The following is a 19,687-nucleotide window of genomic DNA, read 5'->3' as shown; positions in this document are numbered from 1 at the left end:
TTTTTGTCCTATTTATCACAAAGCAAAAAAGTGTTAGCAATAAATGAATTATATCACCAAATATATAGCAATGGTACCAACAGGGTGGAATATGTACAGATATAATCATTTTATTGTATATGCACATTCAATATTGCAGGCAATTACATACCATCTATAAATATGTATTAAAACATATAAAAAGAAATAAAGGCAAAAACTAACAAAACAAAAATAAAACAAAATAAAAGAGAAAGAAATACATTTTTTAAAGATTAAGCGCTGAATAGCAAAAACTGAAAGTTAGACAAAGATAATACCAAAAAGGTGCCACACACTTAATACCTTTTGTGGTAATTTACTTTTTAATAACAATTATTATTTTTCAAACAGAATTCTGAAATCAAATTTACCTTTTTACATGATAGTTTCTTAGATTTGTCTAACAGATAATGTGGTTTACATAATATCGTTTTTCAAATAATTACATTTCAAAAATTGCAAAGATGAAATGGCAATAGATAAAAATGAAATAATAAGTGGATCAATTTCTGTGTTATTGCAACAGTTAAATTTCCTTTGTGTATATAATTCTCTTGAATGTTGCAAGCAAACCGTTTCAATTTCTAATAATGTAAGCAATTTAATAATGTAAAAAATTCAAGCTGAATACATTTGGTGTATACATAGAAATATACGTTGTGAAACAAGCAAACATGATGTTCGATATACGTATCATGTACACAAAAGAGACACCATTAGTCAACAGCGTGTCTATATTAATTGGCGGCATGATTACTTTGAACTGTGCTCTGGTAAATTGAATGTGCCGTGATCCGGAGTGAAAACTACCAATACCACCAACACCACTTTTATCATCGTGAAAAATGATTGTGTCCGTATTTGAGCAAAATTCAACACAATTTTGGCAATTATGTGGCAATTGAACACTTTTAGAACGTGTATCTTTTACATTTTATACGCCAGTACAGTGCAAGTTATACTATATCTTAGTATTTTCCGCAATGTATGTGTCATTTGTGTTTATTGAATCTTTTGACGAAAAGTGATTTAAATCTTTTGTGAACCCGTCACGATTTTCACTGGATTTCACCGTTCCTTCTTTGTCGTCGTTGTCATCTTCATCATCCATCGGGAGATGGTTGCCTATCATTAACTGGTATGTTGTCACAAACGCTATTGTTCCACAGACACACGCGACTGGTGGAACCCAAAACCAGTAATCTCCTCGACTGTAAAGAAACAAACAATAGTAAAAATAGTGGAATAGTTAGATGTTATAGTAATCAGTCTTTGCTCAAACTTTGTACTCAAATTATTGAAATCTATATGAAAGCCATATATGCATGTATAGTATCACAGTAAATGACAAGACAAATACCGGATGAAACACGCATTTTTTCGGTAATACGTTTGTTTGTCTCTGTTGTTGCTATTTGTGTGTGTTTGTTTTGTATTAGTTGTTGTTTGTTTGTCTTTAATTTTGTTATTTGTGTGTTTGTTTGTTGTTGTTGTTTGTGTTTGTTAGTCTTTGTTGCTGTTGTTTGTGTTTCATTAGCCAAACTAGTATCATACTGAGTCAAATATTATTGAATAAAGAGTAAGAATTTAATTATCATAAAAACATTTCACTTAATTCGTTTTTAAGTAAGTGGGTAAAAACGATACGTTTTGATCTTGCACTCTACATTTTGTAAAGTGTGAAGAAAACTGGGTGATATATAAATCATGTTAACTGATACAATCTTACCATTAGCTACGGTATCTTGGTTAAAAAAAATTTAGTACATATGATTTAATTTGCTTCGTAATTTATATGCGGTTCTAAAGTACCTTCATTCGACATGTTTATCAAATGTGAGAAAGCGTCAGTTTTTATTTTTATTTGAACATTTTTTTTAAATGAACTCTGTTAATAGATGTTATCCAGAACTAGGCAAATGAGGGTGTTTTTCATTTTACCACCATAGCTTCGTGAGCAACTAGAGCGCTGATTTTTTTTTCAAATATTATCAATTCCAGTGCAACTTGATGAATATCTAAGTTGAATATATATAAGTTAACTTCAACTATATCATATATAGTCCGTGCACTATAATCAACTGTTGAGCCGTTTGGTCAAGATGAAAAATAGGATCAAGATCAATTGATTCTTATTAGGTTGTAACTGTTTGATGTAACAAATACTAGTAAGGATGATGATTGATGATGAGGATGATGATGATGATATCATTAAAAACCCTGGGTAGTTTTTTTTATTTTGTAAACGAAATAGACATTATAACCAAAAGAATCTCCAAACCTTTAAGTCAACGTCTTACAGGCTTATTTGTATCAAAATGAAATGTCATTTAAATCTAAGTATCGAAAATCAAGTAAAAATTACATTAGCTTTGATGACAAGGAAACGTGATCTAAATTCTGATTCAAATTATTTGTAATGGCATTGCCAAGTTGGCTATGTAATTTACCTAAAAACTTCTGATCCATATCCAGCACAGTAAGTAAAGACTCGACCAGAGAAATCAATTGTTAGATTAATTGGAGCACCTGTTTGAAACCCAAAGGACATCAGGATGCCGTACAATAAGAACACAAGTGACAAAGGTATGACCCCTGAAGCCGTTTTAGCATTATTGGGATCAGTTAACATGCACGTTGTTCCTGTCAGCAGACCACATCCTGTGAACTGTAAAACCAAAATAAAACGATACAAGAAACATAATGTGTCGAAATACTAAGCAAATCATTGAAAATTTTAGAATCACTTTAAAAGCCGTTGACTTCAAACCAATTGCCTCTCATCGCTTGGGGTTCATGTCGAGCAAGTGTCGTTGGGAAAGCTATCCAGGTTACTTACGTATTGTCGGTGGTTCTACCCTCAAGTGCTCGTCTGTGCCTGAAATAATGTACAGAAGTGCATCTGATGTATTCCTCTACCAGTTAAGGTAGAAAGTCGCCATATGATCTATACTGTGTGGGTGCGACGTAAATCCCACTCCCACCCCGCCATAAAAATCACTTTGAAGATTGAGCTTTAAACTTCAGGGTAGGCTGCAAATTATGGCACGGGAAGTTAATAATTGTAAGTGTATATATCTTTAGGAAAATAATACACATTTATTTGTATTATATCGCTTACAATATCAAAGAATCCTGTTGTTTTAGAAAGATCATCTCTCGGAAACGATGTGAATATATGCGCCGTTGCATTCTCTCCGTACATCTGCCGTTTGCCTCCGTCAAAATTACTTATCAATTCTGTAACAAAATGAACAATAGGATAAAGATAAAAGCTGTTTAAGTTTTCATATACTCTTTAGATATTTCAAATTATTACACACACCTTCATCGATTACAATAAAAACAACTTCTCGCATTGGAACATTTTGACTTTGTATTTGTATGGCAAGTATTTCATCAAAGCACCCGAAGTTTTTGTCTCTGACACATTTGCTTCTTCATTGTAAACTTGACAAATTTGGTAAGATTGTATAACGGGTGCTCGGGCTTGTCCGGATTTACAGCCCTGTATTTTTTTATATAAAAAAAACATGTTGATTGACTTTATCCCTGACATCGCGAGATTTTTCCTGGTGCAACTTTATTTTTTGTAAAAGGTTTAATATGTTGACAATGAGAGCATGATTGGGTATATAGAATGTATAACAAATAAATGAGCCGCGTCACGACAAAACCAACATAGTGCGTTTGCCACCAGCATGGATCCAGACCAGCCTGCGCTTCGCTGATGCGCAGGCTGGTCTGGATCCATGCTGGTCGCAAACCCATTACGTTGGTTTTGTCATGACGCGGCTCAAATGTCTTTTAATTAACAGGAGAAAATATTTTAGGATCAATTTCATACTTTTAACTTTTAACCGCAAATGTATCACGGAAGCAAAGCAACAGTTTAATGATTATAATTTTACTGTTTTGTTGACACACAAAGAGTTAAAATAATCACCATATATAACCGTTAAAATTTGAGTTCTACGGGAAACTTTAGAAAACATCTTTACAAAAACTTTCTCGTATCGTGTACCACATTTTTGTAGACTCCACATGAGTAAACGTTATTAAATCGGTATGACATCGATGTTGCTTACGTAGATCAGTAATATAGATATTAAACCAATTATCTAGTGTAATTACTAAAGATAACATCTTATGAGAGGTGGTGGAAAGTGAAATTAATCTAGACTTAGAACGAAAACATGTGATGTCAATTGATTGTGATTTTTATGATATACAGATACAATTTCATATTTGAATAAAGTACTAGCATGTCAACAATTCTATTTTAAAAAAAATGAATTTTGATACTTGTTATTCATATTTCCTCACTCGGTTTCCTGAATAGTTGAAGGTATGTTTTAATTTTTAACTGTGTGTATTCACTATAAATATACTTATTGTTAAAAAGCTTCAGATGAAAAAGATGGTCTAGTAAATGACTAATGACTATGTGTTTGGATGTTATTAAAGTACACCAACATTAAAAGCTTGTGAGAAATAAAAATTAAAGCATTTCTGAGGCATAATTGACCTTTAACATGCTGTAAACTAAAGTGATTAGCATTTTCGCCGGTCCTGCCATGCTCTATATACTGTTGGTTATTCAGCTTTTGTATTTTATATTAAAAATTTTTTTGAGCTTTAAATTGACTTTTAGATATTCAAAACACGGCGAAATCATTACAAAAATCTCAACTGGTTAAGTGTTAATGTAAATTATGCACAGTTAAATCAATCATGGAACATAGACAAAGAGAAAAAAAAGATTGAATATTTTCAATAAAATTTGGTGATATATACGGTCTAATGAAACGGAGATGGTGTAGAAAATGTAAACAAGTTAATGATTATTATCACATAAATATTACATTTTTGCACTATAATATTTCAATACAAAATTAGATAAGCCTATCCTCGTTCAAACCAAAGGAAGAAAAGGCTATAACGTCGAATTTTGATACTCATAATAGACGAGCATTTTAATTATGTTTTAAAGAGACTCTACTGACTTTTCGACATGACGGAATAGAAATATTTTCTTTATTTTAATGTTCCTTTTGATGTAGGTCTAGACCAATAAATTGTGTGCAAACGTTTAGATTATTTGCTCCCTCCGTTTTCTTTTCCAGAATATTTATTGTACATTGTAATTGTGAAAAAATACCCAAAATTGAAAAACGTTACACAGCTTTTCTCTGAAATCGGGATAAGATTTTTAGCACAAAACACGATTTTTTAATTTATTTCTAGGCATATTTCTTAATTATTTTTTTGCATATCTTTCTGTTTAAATGCCCAAACTGACTTATTTAAAAAACAAAATAAATGTTTAAATAGGCTTTTGGACCTCAGTGTGGAGTGCCTTTAATATCTATATCCATTTATATGAACCAGTTAAGTATAATTAAACATAATTGCAATTTTTTGTAAAAGGAAGTGACCAATCTGTTGACAACTAACCAGAGTATATTCCATAAGTGAAACAAGCGGCTATGAATGCTCCTGTAAATTCACATATCACGTAGACTGGATACCTCCTCCACTGTAGCTTTCCCGTCAAACAAAACATCAATGCAATACACGGGTTGACACAGGCACCTGATACAGATTACCAAATTTTTAATGAGTGAGACTAAAAAAAAGGATTGGAGCACCACACTTAATACCGTATTCCGGTATATAACGGACAAGGCGGTTGAATGATAAAATGATAAAATCTTGCATTTTTACAAACGGAATGGATTTTAAACAGTCTAATTCATCTTTTCACGCCGATTTATGTATGATAATGAATGAAAAATTGTGATAATCGGTGAAAAAACGATATTTGTCTATTTTGTAAGCATGATTTCTGCAAGCGTCTAGAGGTACTGCTCCAGTCCTGTAACGAGTTAAATCCATAATACATACTTACTACAGATGCTAACCATTTGAGAAAAAGCAAATATAAAGTCAAAAACTGTAAAAAAAATGATTAAATCAAAGCAGATCATTCCTATGTCAAAGAAAATAAATGTTTTATTCATATATTATTTTTTTTTTGGTTTTACACCGCATCAATACTGTAAAATACATGTGGCCACTTTCCAGCTTTACAAGTGTAGAAAGACCTCTTTGTTACCATCCGTGCATTATTTAAGGCCCAAACGGGTACCTGAGTAAAACCACCGACGTTCCGTAACGGTAATGCTGTGTTCTCACCGCCGATCAGATCAACTCGATCAAGCACGATCAAGCGATCGGGTACCGGTCTAGCTTGGTCTGCATGCGTGATCGGGGGTGGTCGGAGTGGTCTACCTAGGTCAGCATGGGTCGAGCTTCCAACCCGAATTTTTTTGACATGTCAAAAACAAATCGAGTAGCGATCGAGTAGATAAGCGGTCGAGAAGCGATCGTATAGTGATCGAATAGAATATCTAGTTGATCGACAATAAATCGTGTAACGATCTAGTTTAGTCGGGTATACATCTCTTACCCGATCTGTACACGATCATCTCGACTTCTATTCACGACTATTTACGACTCGATTACGATCTGGTCGGGTGGAAATCTGGCAACGATCGAGCAGAGGTCCAGTTAGTCTAGTTGAGATCGTGTATGACTCGCGTATAGGTCTGGGTGATCGAGAAGAAGTCGGGATGTTGGTCGGGTTGTCGGGTCGACTTGAGGTCGTGTAGGAGTCGTGAATGTGCATTTAATCCAGCTTGGTCGGGCTTCATCGGGGAATTAATGTGATCGGGACGATCGAGTTGATCTGATCGGCGGTGAGAACATAGCATAAGCTAGATATAGCTTGATAGTTTCTTCACTTGAAAGAATTTAAAATCCCTAGCGGGATTTGGCCCCGTAGCGGTGAAGGGTGAGTGGTTTGAAGTCAACAACATTTAAGCATGCACTTGGCCACTGAAAAATCAATTAAATCTATTACAAATAATTCTTTAGAGAAATTTAAAATATTCAAAATAGTTAATTTATAATGAAATTACCAGAAGCATTAAAACCACAGTATACCGCCAGCATCAGACCAACTCCCGCTGCTAATGCTCGACCAGTTGGGGAACTTGCAGCTCCACGGGTCAACACATCCTGAGCACCAGATGCATACACGAAAAGCTGGTTGTAAACGAGAAGCAAAAATACTAGTGAGAAGTTGTATAAAAGTACACAATATAGTGAAAATGCTATTTATAGAATGCACGTAACATACTAAGTAGTGTAACTTTTAACGTACTAGATCTAAATCGTTCATATAAACTTCCTTAAAATATTTCAACAAAGAAGTTGAAATTTACAAAATTGCTTCTTCTTTATTCAATCACTTCGAATTTATCTCAATGTAGAACTGTGCTGCAGCATATTAAATTTTAAAACTTTAATTCGTTTTTATTTATTTCATATTTGCAATATGGTAGACACCAACAAAATCAAGTAGAACATAATGATAACACACACACGCACGCACACACACAATTAATTTTTCAATATCGTTGTATTAAGGAATAGTTGTATGGCATAGAATATAACATACATATAATATATGACGTAATAATATGATGTCATATTATGACATTATATTATGGGGTATATATTTTGGCATTTTGTCGCAAAAAAAGAGTCCGCCCGCTTCGCCCAATAGGGAGCTTTAACGAGAAATCTAAAATGGTGAATATTCTTTGCAATTCTTAGTACTATGTTTATTCATTCATTCATTCATTCATTCATTTAAGAAGAACAGCAAGTGTCTGTAAATCATCTCATATCCAAATCATGTGACTTTTGGACAACCCATCATACAGTAGTTATAACTGTACCACATGCTCACACATTCAAACGTGGAATTGAATTCAATTTAAGGTTACTGCCCCACACCAACTTTGAATTTTGTAAACATGACTCAAAATTATTTGATCAACCAAATTTGAAACCGGTAACCAATTAAATTTGACAAAAAAAGACGATGAATCAGACTACCTCACTTGAAATGTGTTTTAATAATATAATAACCTACAGCTAGCATAAATGTGCTCATGATTTCGGACAATCCGTCGGTAATCCATTTATTTCTTATTCGACCAATCTTGTATAATGTAAAAGCCTTCATCATTCAGTAGGTTTAAGATGTGAACATGGATTCTTGGTCTATCCTGAAAAAGAGGACAGTATTTTAAATTAAAGGAGCTTCTATGAGGTCCAAAAGACCAAGAACATAATTTGAAATTCTGATATGGATCAGCTGATAGCCTGATGCACTTTCAATGAAAAAAATAAAGAAATATGCTCAGAATAAAATTGAAAATTGTCTGTGCGTTTTGCGTCAACAGCGTTTGATTGCTTGTCATTTATAGGTCATCTTTATCACGTTAAAAAAAAAAAAAAAAAAAAAAAAAAAAAAAAAAAAACGAAAAAAAAGTAAATGAAATGAGTAAGCAAATGAACAGAAAGTTTGCACTTAACTTGTCACTGGTTTAGACCTACTTCAAATGGAATACAAAATGTTGTCTCTTAAGGGTCTTCATTGATGTTGGTAAAACTTTAGGTCCAACAAATTTGAGTTTTACTGTTGACATACATGTTTCCTTTACAGAATTATTTGAATTCTGTTCTCTAATGTACATTTTTTATTTTATGTACATGTTTTAAAGCAGTAAAATATGGTAAAATCAAAGAATGCAAATTTAAATTTTATCTGTCTAAGCGCGAAAATAGTGTTTGCTAGTTACGATAATCGCTTTTCGAGTCCGCTTCCTGGAACTAACAAGTACTGGTGTCATATTAGGAAAAATGGTCATGACCCAAGTAGGGCTCGAACCCAAGATTCATAGGTTAAGCCACTTAGCCACACGTCCATAAATAGGAAATATCCTCAGCGGAGTCCTGTATAATATCAAGAAAGTAACAATACTGTGCACATCATTTGGAAATCAGGTTGTGTAAGGAACATGTAAAATGAAAAATAGTTATGTTACATTCTAAACAAGACGTTTGCTATTTTTCAAAGCTGTCTTTACACACAAAAGAATGTTTTGAATAAACCTCGCAAAGTGTACTATCTTCCCATGTGCAGCGATTACATAACTTGATAGTTTTAACACTTATATCTCCCAATCTACTTTGTTTACAATGGTCGAACTTTAAAAAAAAAAACCAGATTACAAAACTATAAGCCAAATTGAGAACATTAATAACTTACCAGCCTCTTTCATCCAGTTTAAAAATTGAACAATTAGAGAATGTTAAAAGGTTATAAAAGTTCCGTAAAAATAGACACCTATTTCGCTGTTTCTTCATTTGTCAAATACGCATCAGTGACCTGGTGTTATATAATACACTGATTAGTTAGCTAAAGATAATTATGTTTTTTGCTGATGAATAGAGACAGGACTTTTTGTGGGCTAGATTATATGTAAGATTAGAAGATATGGTAGAAGGATGACCCGGAGTCGATCTTGTGACCTTCATTGACATTTTAAGTTATGTTATCCCCCCCCCCTCCTCTGCTCTACATTAAGGACGAACAAGAGCTGTCGGTAGGACAGCAACGCGCGACTATTCTTAGTGCTTGATAGTTAAAAAGCCTTGATAATGTTAAATTTTCTAAGTTAACAAAACGGCATTTTTTTCTTTAAATCCACATAACAGTCATAGGCCTTGGAGAGAGTCCTATTATGCTCTCAAAGAAGAAGACATTTCAACTTGTTTCAAAGTCAGATGTCAATAGAATGTGAAAATATCTGATGTGGTATGCAAACTTAAATGTAAATTGTAAGTTGAAAAAGGGGCATTACTCTGCCAAATGCGTCATAGAGTTACCTCCACCTGTCTACAGGTTGGGTTTATGATAGTGAACAAGTGTGCAAAGTTTCAAAGCCATATGTCAATAGACTTTGAAAATATTTGAGGTGTTACAAAACCTTTAACTTAAATTCTAAGTCAAAGAGGGGCATTATTCTGTCAAAATGCTTAATACAGTTACCTCCTCCTGTCTACAGGTTGAGGTCAAGATGTTGAACAAGTGTGCAAAGTTTCAAAGCCATAATAATATGTCAATAGACTTTGAAAATATTTGAGGTTTTACAAAAACTTTAACATAAGTGGTTACGCCGACGCCGACAACGACGCCGACGCTCGGGTGACTTCAATAGCTCTACTTATTCTTATCGAAAAGTCGAGCTAAAAAAACACAAAAGGAACAAAACCGTAAACGGACCTAAAAACATGAAAACGTGTTATGCCACATGAACTTTTGCACTGGATGTAAGACATATAAATATTTAACGTATTTGCTTCAAGATCAAAAGTTGAGAAAATAATCTTTTATAAAGTTTAACATTCTATGTGATCAATGATTTAATAATTTATCTAGAAAAACTAAATTGTCACAAATTACGGCCATAATCTGGTATAGTTTAAATATTGGTGACAAGTTGTCACGCATGGAAACGACAAAAATCGGTCAAAAGGCAGAGAATATGTTTATTTAATTCAAGTTCACAACAATTTACCTATAAACTGATCATTTAACTTCCCGTTTTAAAGTACATGTAATTAAAAGGGCACGGTGACATTGACATATCTCTGATGACAGTAAATCCGTACTTTTCACAAAATTAGATTTGACTTCTTTTTTATCGGGGGTGGGGGTGGCTTCAGAATCAGTGGTAAACATTTAAAGAATATTCACTGATGTCCAAAGGCCTGAATATCAAATCTTAAATTCTTACAAAGAGCAACTTGGGCACTGAAAAAGGAAAAGCATGCAAAATATATTAATAAAATATACTCAGTATAAATTGAAGAAAATGTACGACTCTTACATTGTTTAATGTTAAAAGTTTGGGAGTTTTTAAGTCATTTTACACAATAAAGATTATAATTCTGGGGAAAAATGTGTGTACAAAGTATATAAATCTGGGCCGGGCGGGGGAGGGGGGTCAGGTGCCTTTAACAAAGAGTATAATACAAGCTTGGAATATGTGCGTAAGAGCGCTAACAAATAGTACTTTTTTGTTTTGTTTTCTTTTTTATTTGTTATCTCATATTCCTTTTCTCCCTTTTTGTATTAGTTTTATTTATTTTATAAGTTTGTAAACTGTTTGGGAATTGCCTCTAAAATTGCAATAGTATAATCTTGATACAGAAATCAGAAAAAAAGGAAAACACTTGTAAATTTTTTGAGCTCATATTTAACTAGTTCAAGTGTAGTGTGATGAATTAAGTAAATATATCTTTATTTGTATCTTTATTGAATAATTTATATTTCAAGGCCCATAATGCCTGACAAATGTTTAATATATTTCTATCCTGCAAACCCTTTCGTATAAATCTGAGTTTCGCGTTAATTTTTTAACAGAGGTGATACACCTGAAAAAATTACATTTGTAATACTCGCAATAAATTTATATAATGGTCGCTGCGGACCAAATCTTCCGCAAATTATACTGATTCGTTCATTTTGCACTGCGTGGGTAACGGCGTGTATTTAGGAATATCCTGTTAAAACAAGTAAATTAAATCGATCGAAATATATAAACGTCCCCAAATATACAAATAAAGTATATAAGCTATTGCCATTATAAGGTATTGTCATTTAGTCAATCTTAAACATTTTCGCTATGTAGTACATTCAAAAATCAAATATACGGACAGAGATGTAAATAACAGATATAAGCTACTGTTATCTATATGTCTCTAATACGGCCGAATCGGTGATCATCGGAAAGCATCGCCAACTGTCAATAATCATCTCAAACGCTGATTGACGGAAAGGGCCAAAATGTTGTGATTGATTGACGGAAAGGGCCGAAATGTTGTGCCTGAATCGGTGAACGTTTTTAATGATAGCGCGCCTTTATCTGTAATTACATCTGTTATTCAAATCAAGTTATATGTAAATGTATTTGAAGAATCACCCTCTAATGTAAATGATAAACAAATTTATGTAAATTAGAATATATTTTGATATATGATTATACCATTCAATAGTTGGTAGGCTGGTTTAGATAATGAGCTATGGGTCAGTATAGAATATCACTTCCCAATTGAAACGACAAATATTTTATCTTCTATTATAATCTTCTCCTTTAGCTTGAAATAAAAGGTACTTTAAGGTTCCTTTTAAACAAATGCGCGGTAAACTTTTCGTCCTATTTCTTTCAAACTTACTATTTTAATGAAGATTTGGTAAATGTAGACTAAATACGGGGTTGTTACGAATTTTTTGGTACAAAGTATCGTAACATCACAATAGGGCTGTACAATTTTACCATTGTTTCCTAAGTACTAGTATTTGTTATTGAAAAATTGCACGTATTTCACGACATCTCGTTAAATTATTTCGTTTCTTTTACGGTGTGCCATAAGTATGCCCATATTTTTTAAAGTTCATCAACATGCTGCTTAATCGGCAGACAGGAAAATATAAAAGAACATTGTATCGGTATATATCAAAGTTAATTTATTATTAATTACAACTTTAATGATCAATTAACTAAAACATTTCGATTTTGTACATCCGGGTTTAAATAAGTATGCCCATATTTGTTAAGGTTTCAACATGCTGCAGACAGGAAAATATAAATAAACATTGTATCTTTATACATCGAAGTCATCTATCATAAACAACAACTTTTTGACTAAAACATTTCGATTTTGTATACATACCGATTTAAATACTTTACCCTCTACAACTGATATGAGACTCAAGAGTGAGATGCACCGCCTACTATCTAACTCCCATCTACGGTGTGATCGTAAACAGTGTGTGTTTGGGCGGAGAAGGGGAGGGAAGTTTACTTTAATTTATTACTGCCGTCCACGAACGAGCTCAATCAAACCGGGCCTGCAACTCTTTCAACTTTATTATGTTTGGTCTACCTTAAACTTTCCGCTTTTGAATATTTAAGTGACTGTTAGTGACTGTTACGACAAAAAAAGCTACTTAGGAATTATCGTAATGTTTAAAAGCCTGTGACTTATTTGCACCATTCCAAATATTATGTGCAACTTCCTTTTGTGTCGATCCATTTATCGGCAATAAAATTCGCTGCATATATTTTGCTTTTCTTAAAATGATGCGTACGAGTGCAGAAATTCAAATTACTTGTATTCAAACGATTGTATAAAATTAAAATGATTAGACACTTTTAAAGGCCCATCATGCCTGAAAAATGCCTTTTTCTTTAAGTTCTCAAAATCTGTTTACATTGTATTTTTGTGCCATGTTACAGTTTTTTTTTAATTATTGGCCACTTAGATGAGCCTTTGTCGTTAGTTTATCTATAATATTATGTACGGCATTCGTTTATATTTTGTTTACTTTGTGATATATTATGTTATATTCAGAACTTTTTTCCTCAGGCTAAAAAGCATCGCACGTGCTCTAAATTTAAATCCATTATTACAACATTATAAATCACACGCTTACCTTTCTAACGAGGAAAAATGAATTCAATAGTGTGACTTTAATGCTACATTCTACATCATACTAAGGCACGGCAATAAATCATTACATGCACTTTTACTTTTCGCCAATTATATTTATTGCAACTATTAACGTAGACTTAATCTGATAAAATGAGGTTTTGTAATATCTCTAAGATTCGACTTCAGTTTTGAAGAGATCTAATAAGTAAACATTTTAATCTTTTCTTTTGTAAATACTTGATGAAATTTATCAAAGTATATGTAATTGGATGGTTGGCTTGATTGATTTATTCTTTTATTTCCTCCATTTATGAAGAGTAGATTACAATGATTATCAATACTCAAAGGAGTGTTGATAGGAAGACCGAAAAGTATACAGATTAAACCGGTGTTGTTTTAGCTCACCTGATCAAAAATGTACTGATGGCGTAGCTTATGTACATTTGTATATGTAAGGATATCTACAACTTATATCAATTAAATAGGGCTATATCATATGTATTACAGGAGTCTTTAATGTAGTACCATATGCATCCACAGAGATAATTTATTTTGCATCTACTCGGCATTTTAGGGTAGTCATACTTCAAGAAACTGCATAATTTACTATTGAATAACTCATGAAACAAAGCGTGACCGTTAATTGAGGATCATCAAAAAATATCCTCGATAAAATTCGATTCATATCGCCACTTTCCGAGATTCATAAAAACCACGCAGCAAATATGACAATCGCAACTACTCGGCCCTTTCCGTCAAACTTCGGATATTGTGAATAATAGTCGAGGTGTTCCGACTGCAAGATAAGTCATGTTGTCAACTATACACTTTCGAAAACAAGACCAATTAATTAAGTTACCTTGAAATAAACGCTAGATAAATATTGCAGCAATAATTTTAGGCAATGTCTGTCTAACCTAGACCGTAGACTGCACAATTTACGTCCCAGGTCATTTTAGCTGTTTATGTGTAAAATCTTGGACCTGCGTGATACTTTTGAAATCGTTAATACGTTTTACAAATGACTGAATCCAACTTCAAAAGTATGAAATGGTCTGAATTAAGCAGATAATTATTTAATTCAAGTTTGAAGAACATGTTTTGGAAATATAATTTTTCTCTTTATTTTCCTTTAATGATAAAAAGTACATACACAAACATCTATTTATAGTTTGGTGATAAACAAACAAACAAACAGCGATTCAAGATTTAAGTAATAATTTACATGTTATGTGCACTTAATGACTGATTTTGCAGTATTTATTACCATAATTTATTACCATTGTTACCGCTACCAGAATTTTCATGAAAATATTAACAATGTATTTTAAAGTAAAATATTGTAAAGTGAGCAAAGATATTAATTTACAAATAATAAACTGCGCTTACAGTCCACGTAAATTACCAAAATGTGGTCAAAATACGCAAAAATAAACATTATGGAAATTAATACTGTCATTAATAGCGCATATCATGTAAGTTATTATTACTTGAATCTTGACTCAAGATCTTAGTACATTTTTCTCAAGTATGATTTTCTTTAAACTGTTTGTCTGATCTGGAGGCAGTCTTAATTATAATCTCCTCAGTAATTTGAAAGTGTAATTTTAATCGATTTCGTATAGTATTTTCATGAAATATGATAAGGAAAATGATAAATTCAGTCGCAACAAGTGTTAAAAATTATAAATTATTTTCTGTTTAGTTAATATCGTATTGGTCGAATGCTACGTATTTAACCATTAACATCAGTAATGGATCATGGGCAGAATTTCTACGCAGACGACAAAATGAAATCTACGCAGACGACAAATTGAGACCCATTTGAATCAGAAATCCTTTTAGATAACAAGAAAGGATATATTTTACCTGATATATGTATAGTTTAATCCAAAGAAAGATCAAGCACTCATATGATGTATAAGTCCATGCTATGAGCGATTTAGTAGATTTAAAAGAAAAATCTCTACCGTAACATTAGCTATACATGTGTATAGCCAATACTTCAAATTATACACTCATTAATTTTATAAGATGTTTATATCGTCAAATGTATAACATAAAGACATATGCATAACATTATTACGTGATGAATAGAAGAAAAACATCATAGACAATTTATAAATTTATAAGTGCATATCTTATAACAGTTCTATTTCGCTGTTTACATTTTGTATACAAATAAATATTATTATGAAATAAATTATTCAGGAAAAAAACACACACACAAAAACAGCGAACTAATAATTTGGATAAGCAATCATATGACAATCCGTCATTGCGCGCAAAGCTATTTGTGTTTACTATTATTTTTGTCCATGGACCCGATTTTTATCAATTCATGCATCGGCATTAGCGGTGGTCCGTTGGTCCGAGACCACCTGATTTTGTCAATGACCACCTAATTTTAAAAGCCACTTGTCCGTCGGACCACTTGAATTTTGGTTGGTGCAAGGCTCATTTGGGAGAATGGCGATTTGGTCAAAAACATGTTATATATAAATTTTGTTTTAAATCATTAGTCCGATGTACATGTATGGGTTCATACAAATACAAAATACATTAATCTCTGATTAGTCAAAGAAGTTCTTAAGTCATCAATAACTTTCATTTTCAGTCGCTAATATTTTGTTTATGCAAGTTAAACGAGTTAAATTTTTGTGATATTAATTTTGGTACAAAATTCATTCAAATGATACTAGTAATTATGCATCGTCTGATACCCACGGCGGAACCATTTACATTTATGTTATGTTATATTTTAATCAACCATGGGTATCTGGCGATGGTAATTATGATATTGTATGGGGTATCTGATAAACTTTAAATTTCATATACTTGACTTGAATAATGATAGTAAACATACATCTTGTAGTTCTTTGCTACTTTTCTTTATTTTAACTGTTTAACGATAAGAGATTCACTTTTCCAGAGTTAAAATTACTTTAAAAGGTTAAAAATATTCAATGTCAAAATGAAATATCAACCAACAAGCAACAGGGAGGTAAATATTCTGTATTCATAATAAATCAGTGAGAAAAATAAGCTTAACTAAGTCTATAGTTATATATAACATTTTTATCATTTTTTATACTTTAGATGTTTCCTTGCTTTCAAAGACAAGAATAAGATAATTTATTAGTTTTATTAAAAATGTTAATCTATAAAAGATACATGCAATTATCGTGATTATAAGACTTACTACGTATCAGCAATGTATATTTGAATAACAGTCAAAAAATAACAGACACAAATGGTTTACTATTCCCTTGAGTTGAGGGAAAAGTCATTTCAATATTAATGTTACCATAAATTAGAGTACTGTTGTTTATTTTTTAATGAGATAAAGAAACAAACAAATAACTTCACGATAGAATACCTACTAACTTGCTCTCCTAAATTTTTGATTAGATAAAAAAAATATCTAAAATATCTGTTTTATTGAAGGTTAATAATACATCTTTGTCATCAATTTAAGCATATATTTTTCTAAATTTGCAGTAAAATGATATAATAATAAAATTGACCACCTGACTTCTGGAAGGACCACCTTAATTTCAAATCTAGTGGCCCGGCTTACCACCTGCTAAAAAGTTAGTGTCGAGGCCTGCAATTCATCACTTCGATTTATAGCTAAAAATAAATTCGGAATCAAGAATTCATTCCGATTTCTATTTTGAAAAGTCATACATTGGTTTCCCCTATAGTGATTCGCAGCATGTCAAATAAATGAATTAGAACGGAAACGACTTTCACGCCTCAATAACGGAAGAATACATTCAACATATAAACAAATATCTGCAAGCAGTTGCCCAATGTTACGTAATAGAAAGAGCAAAAAAGCATCGAAAAACGAGGCTATTTCATTTGTATGATAATATAAATCAGATTACCAATTATTTTTATGTTTCAAAACAAAACAAAAAACAAAACAAAAACAAAACAAACAAAAAAAACAACGTTAAATAAAAATAAAAAACACACAAACACACAAACACTTTCCATGTCGACACAATTTGAAACCCCAGTATAAATGAACAAGAGCATCTAAATATGATTTTTCTATCATTATCTTTTTTCCTGTCGACCTAATAAGTAAAATGTAGCCAATCAACGAGCATGCTCTATGCTTATCCACGACATACGTACAGTGAGGGCTATATTACAGTCTACTAACGCATCGTATATTTATCGGTCTGACACATTTTCAACAGGAAGGTCTCCCAACTATGATACAGCGTAATCAAATAAAACGTGATCATCCACCATGGATATATATTGCTGATTTTAAAGATTAACAATTTGACTGAAACCCTATATGGCGATATCATTATTTCTTAATCTATATACGTGCACATTTACGCGTGCGTGCTGCAAAAAGCGCGTCTATTGATGCTCTTTATGTACTTACTAATCAGAAGATATATTAATATATTATTAATTTCAGTATCCTAAAACATACAAAACAAGTTATAACTCAAATTAATATAGCCTGTTGTAGAAAATCATTCTTAAGAGGTTTAACAAAATTTAATAGGGTAAAACAATATTTGACTAATTGAGGAAAATGTGATGGCATCATAGAAAATCATATTAAAGTTGACAGAACGAAGCATTTTGATTGAGTTTGTCTTGTTTGAGATATAGTGTTATTTCTTCTTTATACGAGGGGAGTTCAATAGGTCCGCAGAACTCGGAATTTTTATATACAATATTAAATTTTAAGATCTTCTTTTTTGAATTGTAAACCTTAATTTTGTCAGTTGAATGTAATAGCCAATTCAATTTAGCATGTACATTTTTGCACTTACTATTTTTATTGTACATGTATATGCAGAAATCGAAAGTTTGAATATTGAGTTCAGAGCAGCCATGAATGTCATAAATCTCCTCACTGAGAAGGCGATGCCAAAAGAAATCCATCGCCGCATGACCGTGATGTGTATGGTGACAGTAGCCCAAAGAATTCCACAGTGGCAAAGTGGTCGGCAGAATTTAGACGTGGATAAGACTCCCTAGAGATCATCTTGCTGGTGTCATCAGCCAGGAGATGATCGACCGTGTTGTTGAGAGATTTGTGGTCAATGATCGCCAAATCAAAGTTGCCAAACTTGCTTCAGAATGTAGTATTTCTATAAACAAATAAAGGTATGTTATTAAAGAAAAACGAAGGAAGAAACTAGCCGCTTGTGTCCTTCCTTTACATTGTAATTCCCTTGTGCATAAGCCATTAGTTGCACAAGCGGCTATTCGTGAATGCAAGTTTGAGCAGTTGAATCATCCACCATATAGTCGAACGGTCTCAAGTTTTTTTATCATTATCGGTTTCGGGATTGAAAGTCCCTGGTGACATCCACTTGCGTGGAACCAAATTTCGGGATGATGATGCGCTCAGAGGCGTGGTTTGTGGACCAAACGGACGGCTTATTTAAAGGCAATTAAAGAAACGTGGATCTAAGGGGGATTATATATTGAAAAAATATGTTAAAACCATCTTACAATCTGTGAGTTAAACCGGTGAAACTTATTGAACACTCCTCGTGTATATCGTGCACCAAATAAACATACTCTTTTTTACACTTGCACGCAGCATGATTTTAAAAACCAATAAGTATGCCAAAATAAATGTATTGCTTATATTCACTGGTTAATTTTTCAGGTGTCAGATTAGACTGTAAAAAAGCATTTTTTACTTTTTTCCGGTACGAATAAAAAGTCAAATGCATTTTCAAAATCAGTGTTGTAACAGCTGGGACAAAAACAGTGACAAATACTAATGTACATGATATCATTCGGTTTGGAAGAAAAGCACTTGAAAAACCCTGCATGACTGTGCAATAAAATGCATGCGCATGCGTGAAATAAACAGTGATACAAGTGAAGATGCAAGATTTTTTTAATCTAATTTCAGCACACGTATAATATAATTTAGCCTTTTTACTTACCTTTTTACTGACAATGTTACAAAGCAGAAATATATTTTAAAAAATATACGGAAAGGTAACTATAAAAAGGAACATCTTACATATCACACAATTTCTAAGTTTAGGCTAACTACTTAATTATGCTTTATATTGTATATGAGCTAAATCAAAGTCAGCAGTTTGTCTCTCCTTGATCACTACACATTATCTATCTTTAAATAACCAGAAATTAGATATTTTTGACTTGAGACACATTAAATTAATCACCATGCCGCCATATTCATGATGATTTTCGTGACATTTCAAAATGCATTTAAAAGTAA

At 32.4% G+C, this 19,687-nt stretch overlaps 1 protein-coding gene across 1 annotated transcript; it reads right to left on the bottom strand.

Annotated features, from left to right (window-relative positions):
• On the bottom strand, positions 1-15,532 carry LOC132728290 (aquaporin-10-like). Its single transcript, XM_060713913.1, has 7 exons — positions 15,310-15,532; positions 8,027-8,162; positions 7,005-7,131; positions 5,479-5,616; positions 3,143-3,261; positions 2,472-2,689; positions 1-1,232 (listed from the first exon to the last, which is right to left on the bottom strand). The coding sequence occupies exons 2-7, from the start codon at positions 8,120-8,122 to the stop codon at positions 983-985; spliced, it is 948 nt and encodes a 315-aa protein (XP_060569896.1). The 5' UTR covers positions 8,123-8,162; positions 15,310-15,532; the 3' UTR covers positions 1-982.
• Positions 15,533-19,687: the final 4,155 nt, after the last annotated feature.

This window comes from Ruditapes philippinarum, unplaced genomic scaffold (genome assembly GCF_026571515.1).
Source record: "Ruditapes philippinarum isolate M1 unplaced genomic scaffold, ASM2657151v2 ctg693_1_1_1_1, whole genome shotgun sequence".
Classification (NCBI taxonomy): Eukaryota; Metazoa; Mollusca; class Bivalvia; order Venerida; family Veneridae; genus Ruditapes; species Ruditapes philippinarum.
Note: the sequence above shows the minus strand (reverse complement) of the source record. Positions and strands in the feature narration are given on the sequence as shown.

Excerpts from the sequence above, each read along its gene's own strand:
- LOC132728290 (XM_060713913.1), bottom strand. The coding sequence starts at position 8,122 with ATGATGAAGGCTTTTACATTATACAAGATTGGTCGAATAAGAAATAAA. Across the intron at positions 5,617-7,004 it reads CTGTGGTTTTAATGCTTCTG|GTGCCTGTGTCAACCCGTGT; the intron begins GTAATTTCATTA and ends AATCTGTATCAG. Across the intron at positions 1,233-2,471 it reads TATGGATCAGAAGTTTTTAG|TCGAGGAGATTACTGGTTTT; the intron begins GTAAATTACATA and ends GTTTCTTTACAG.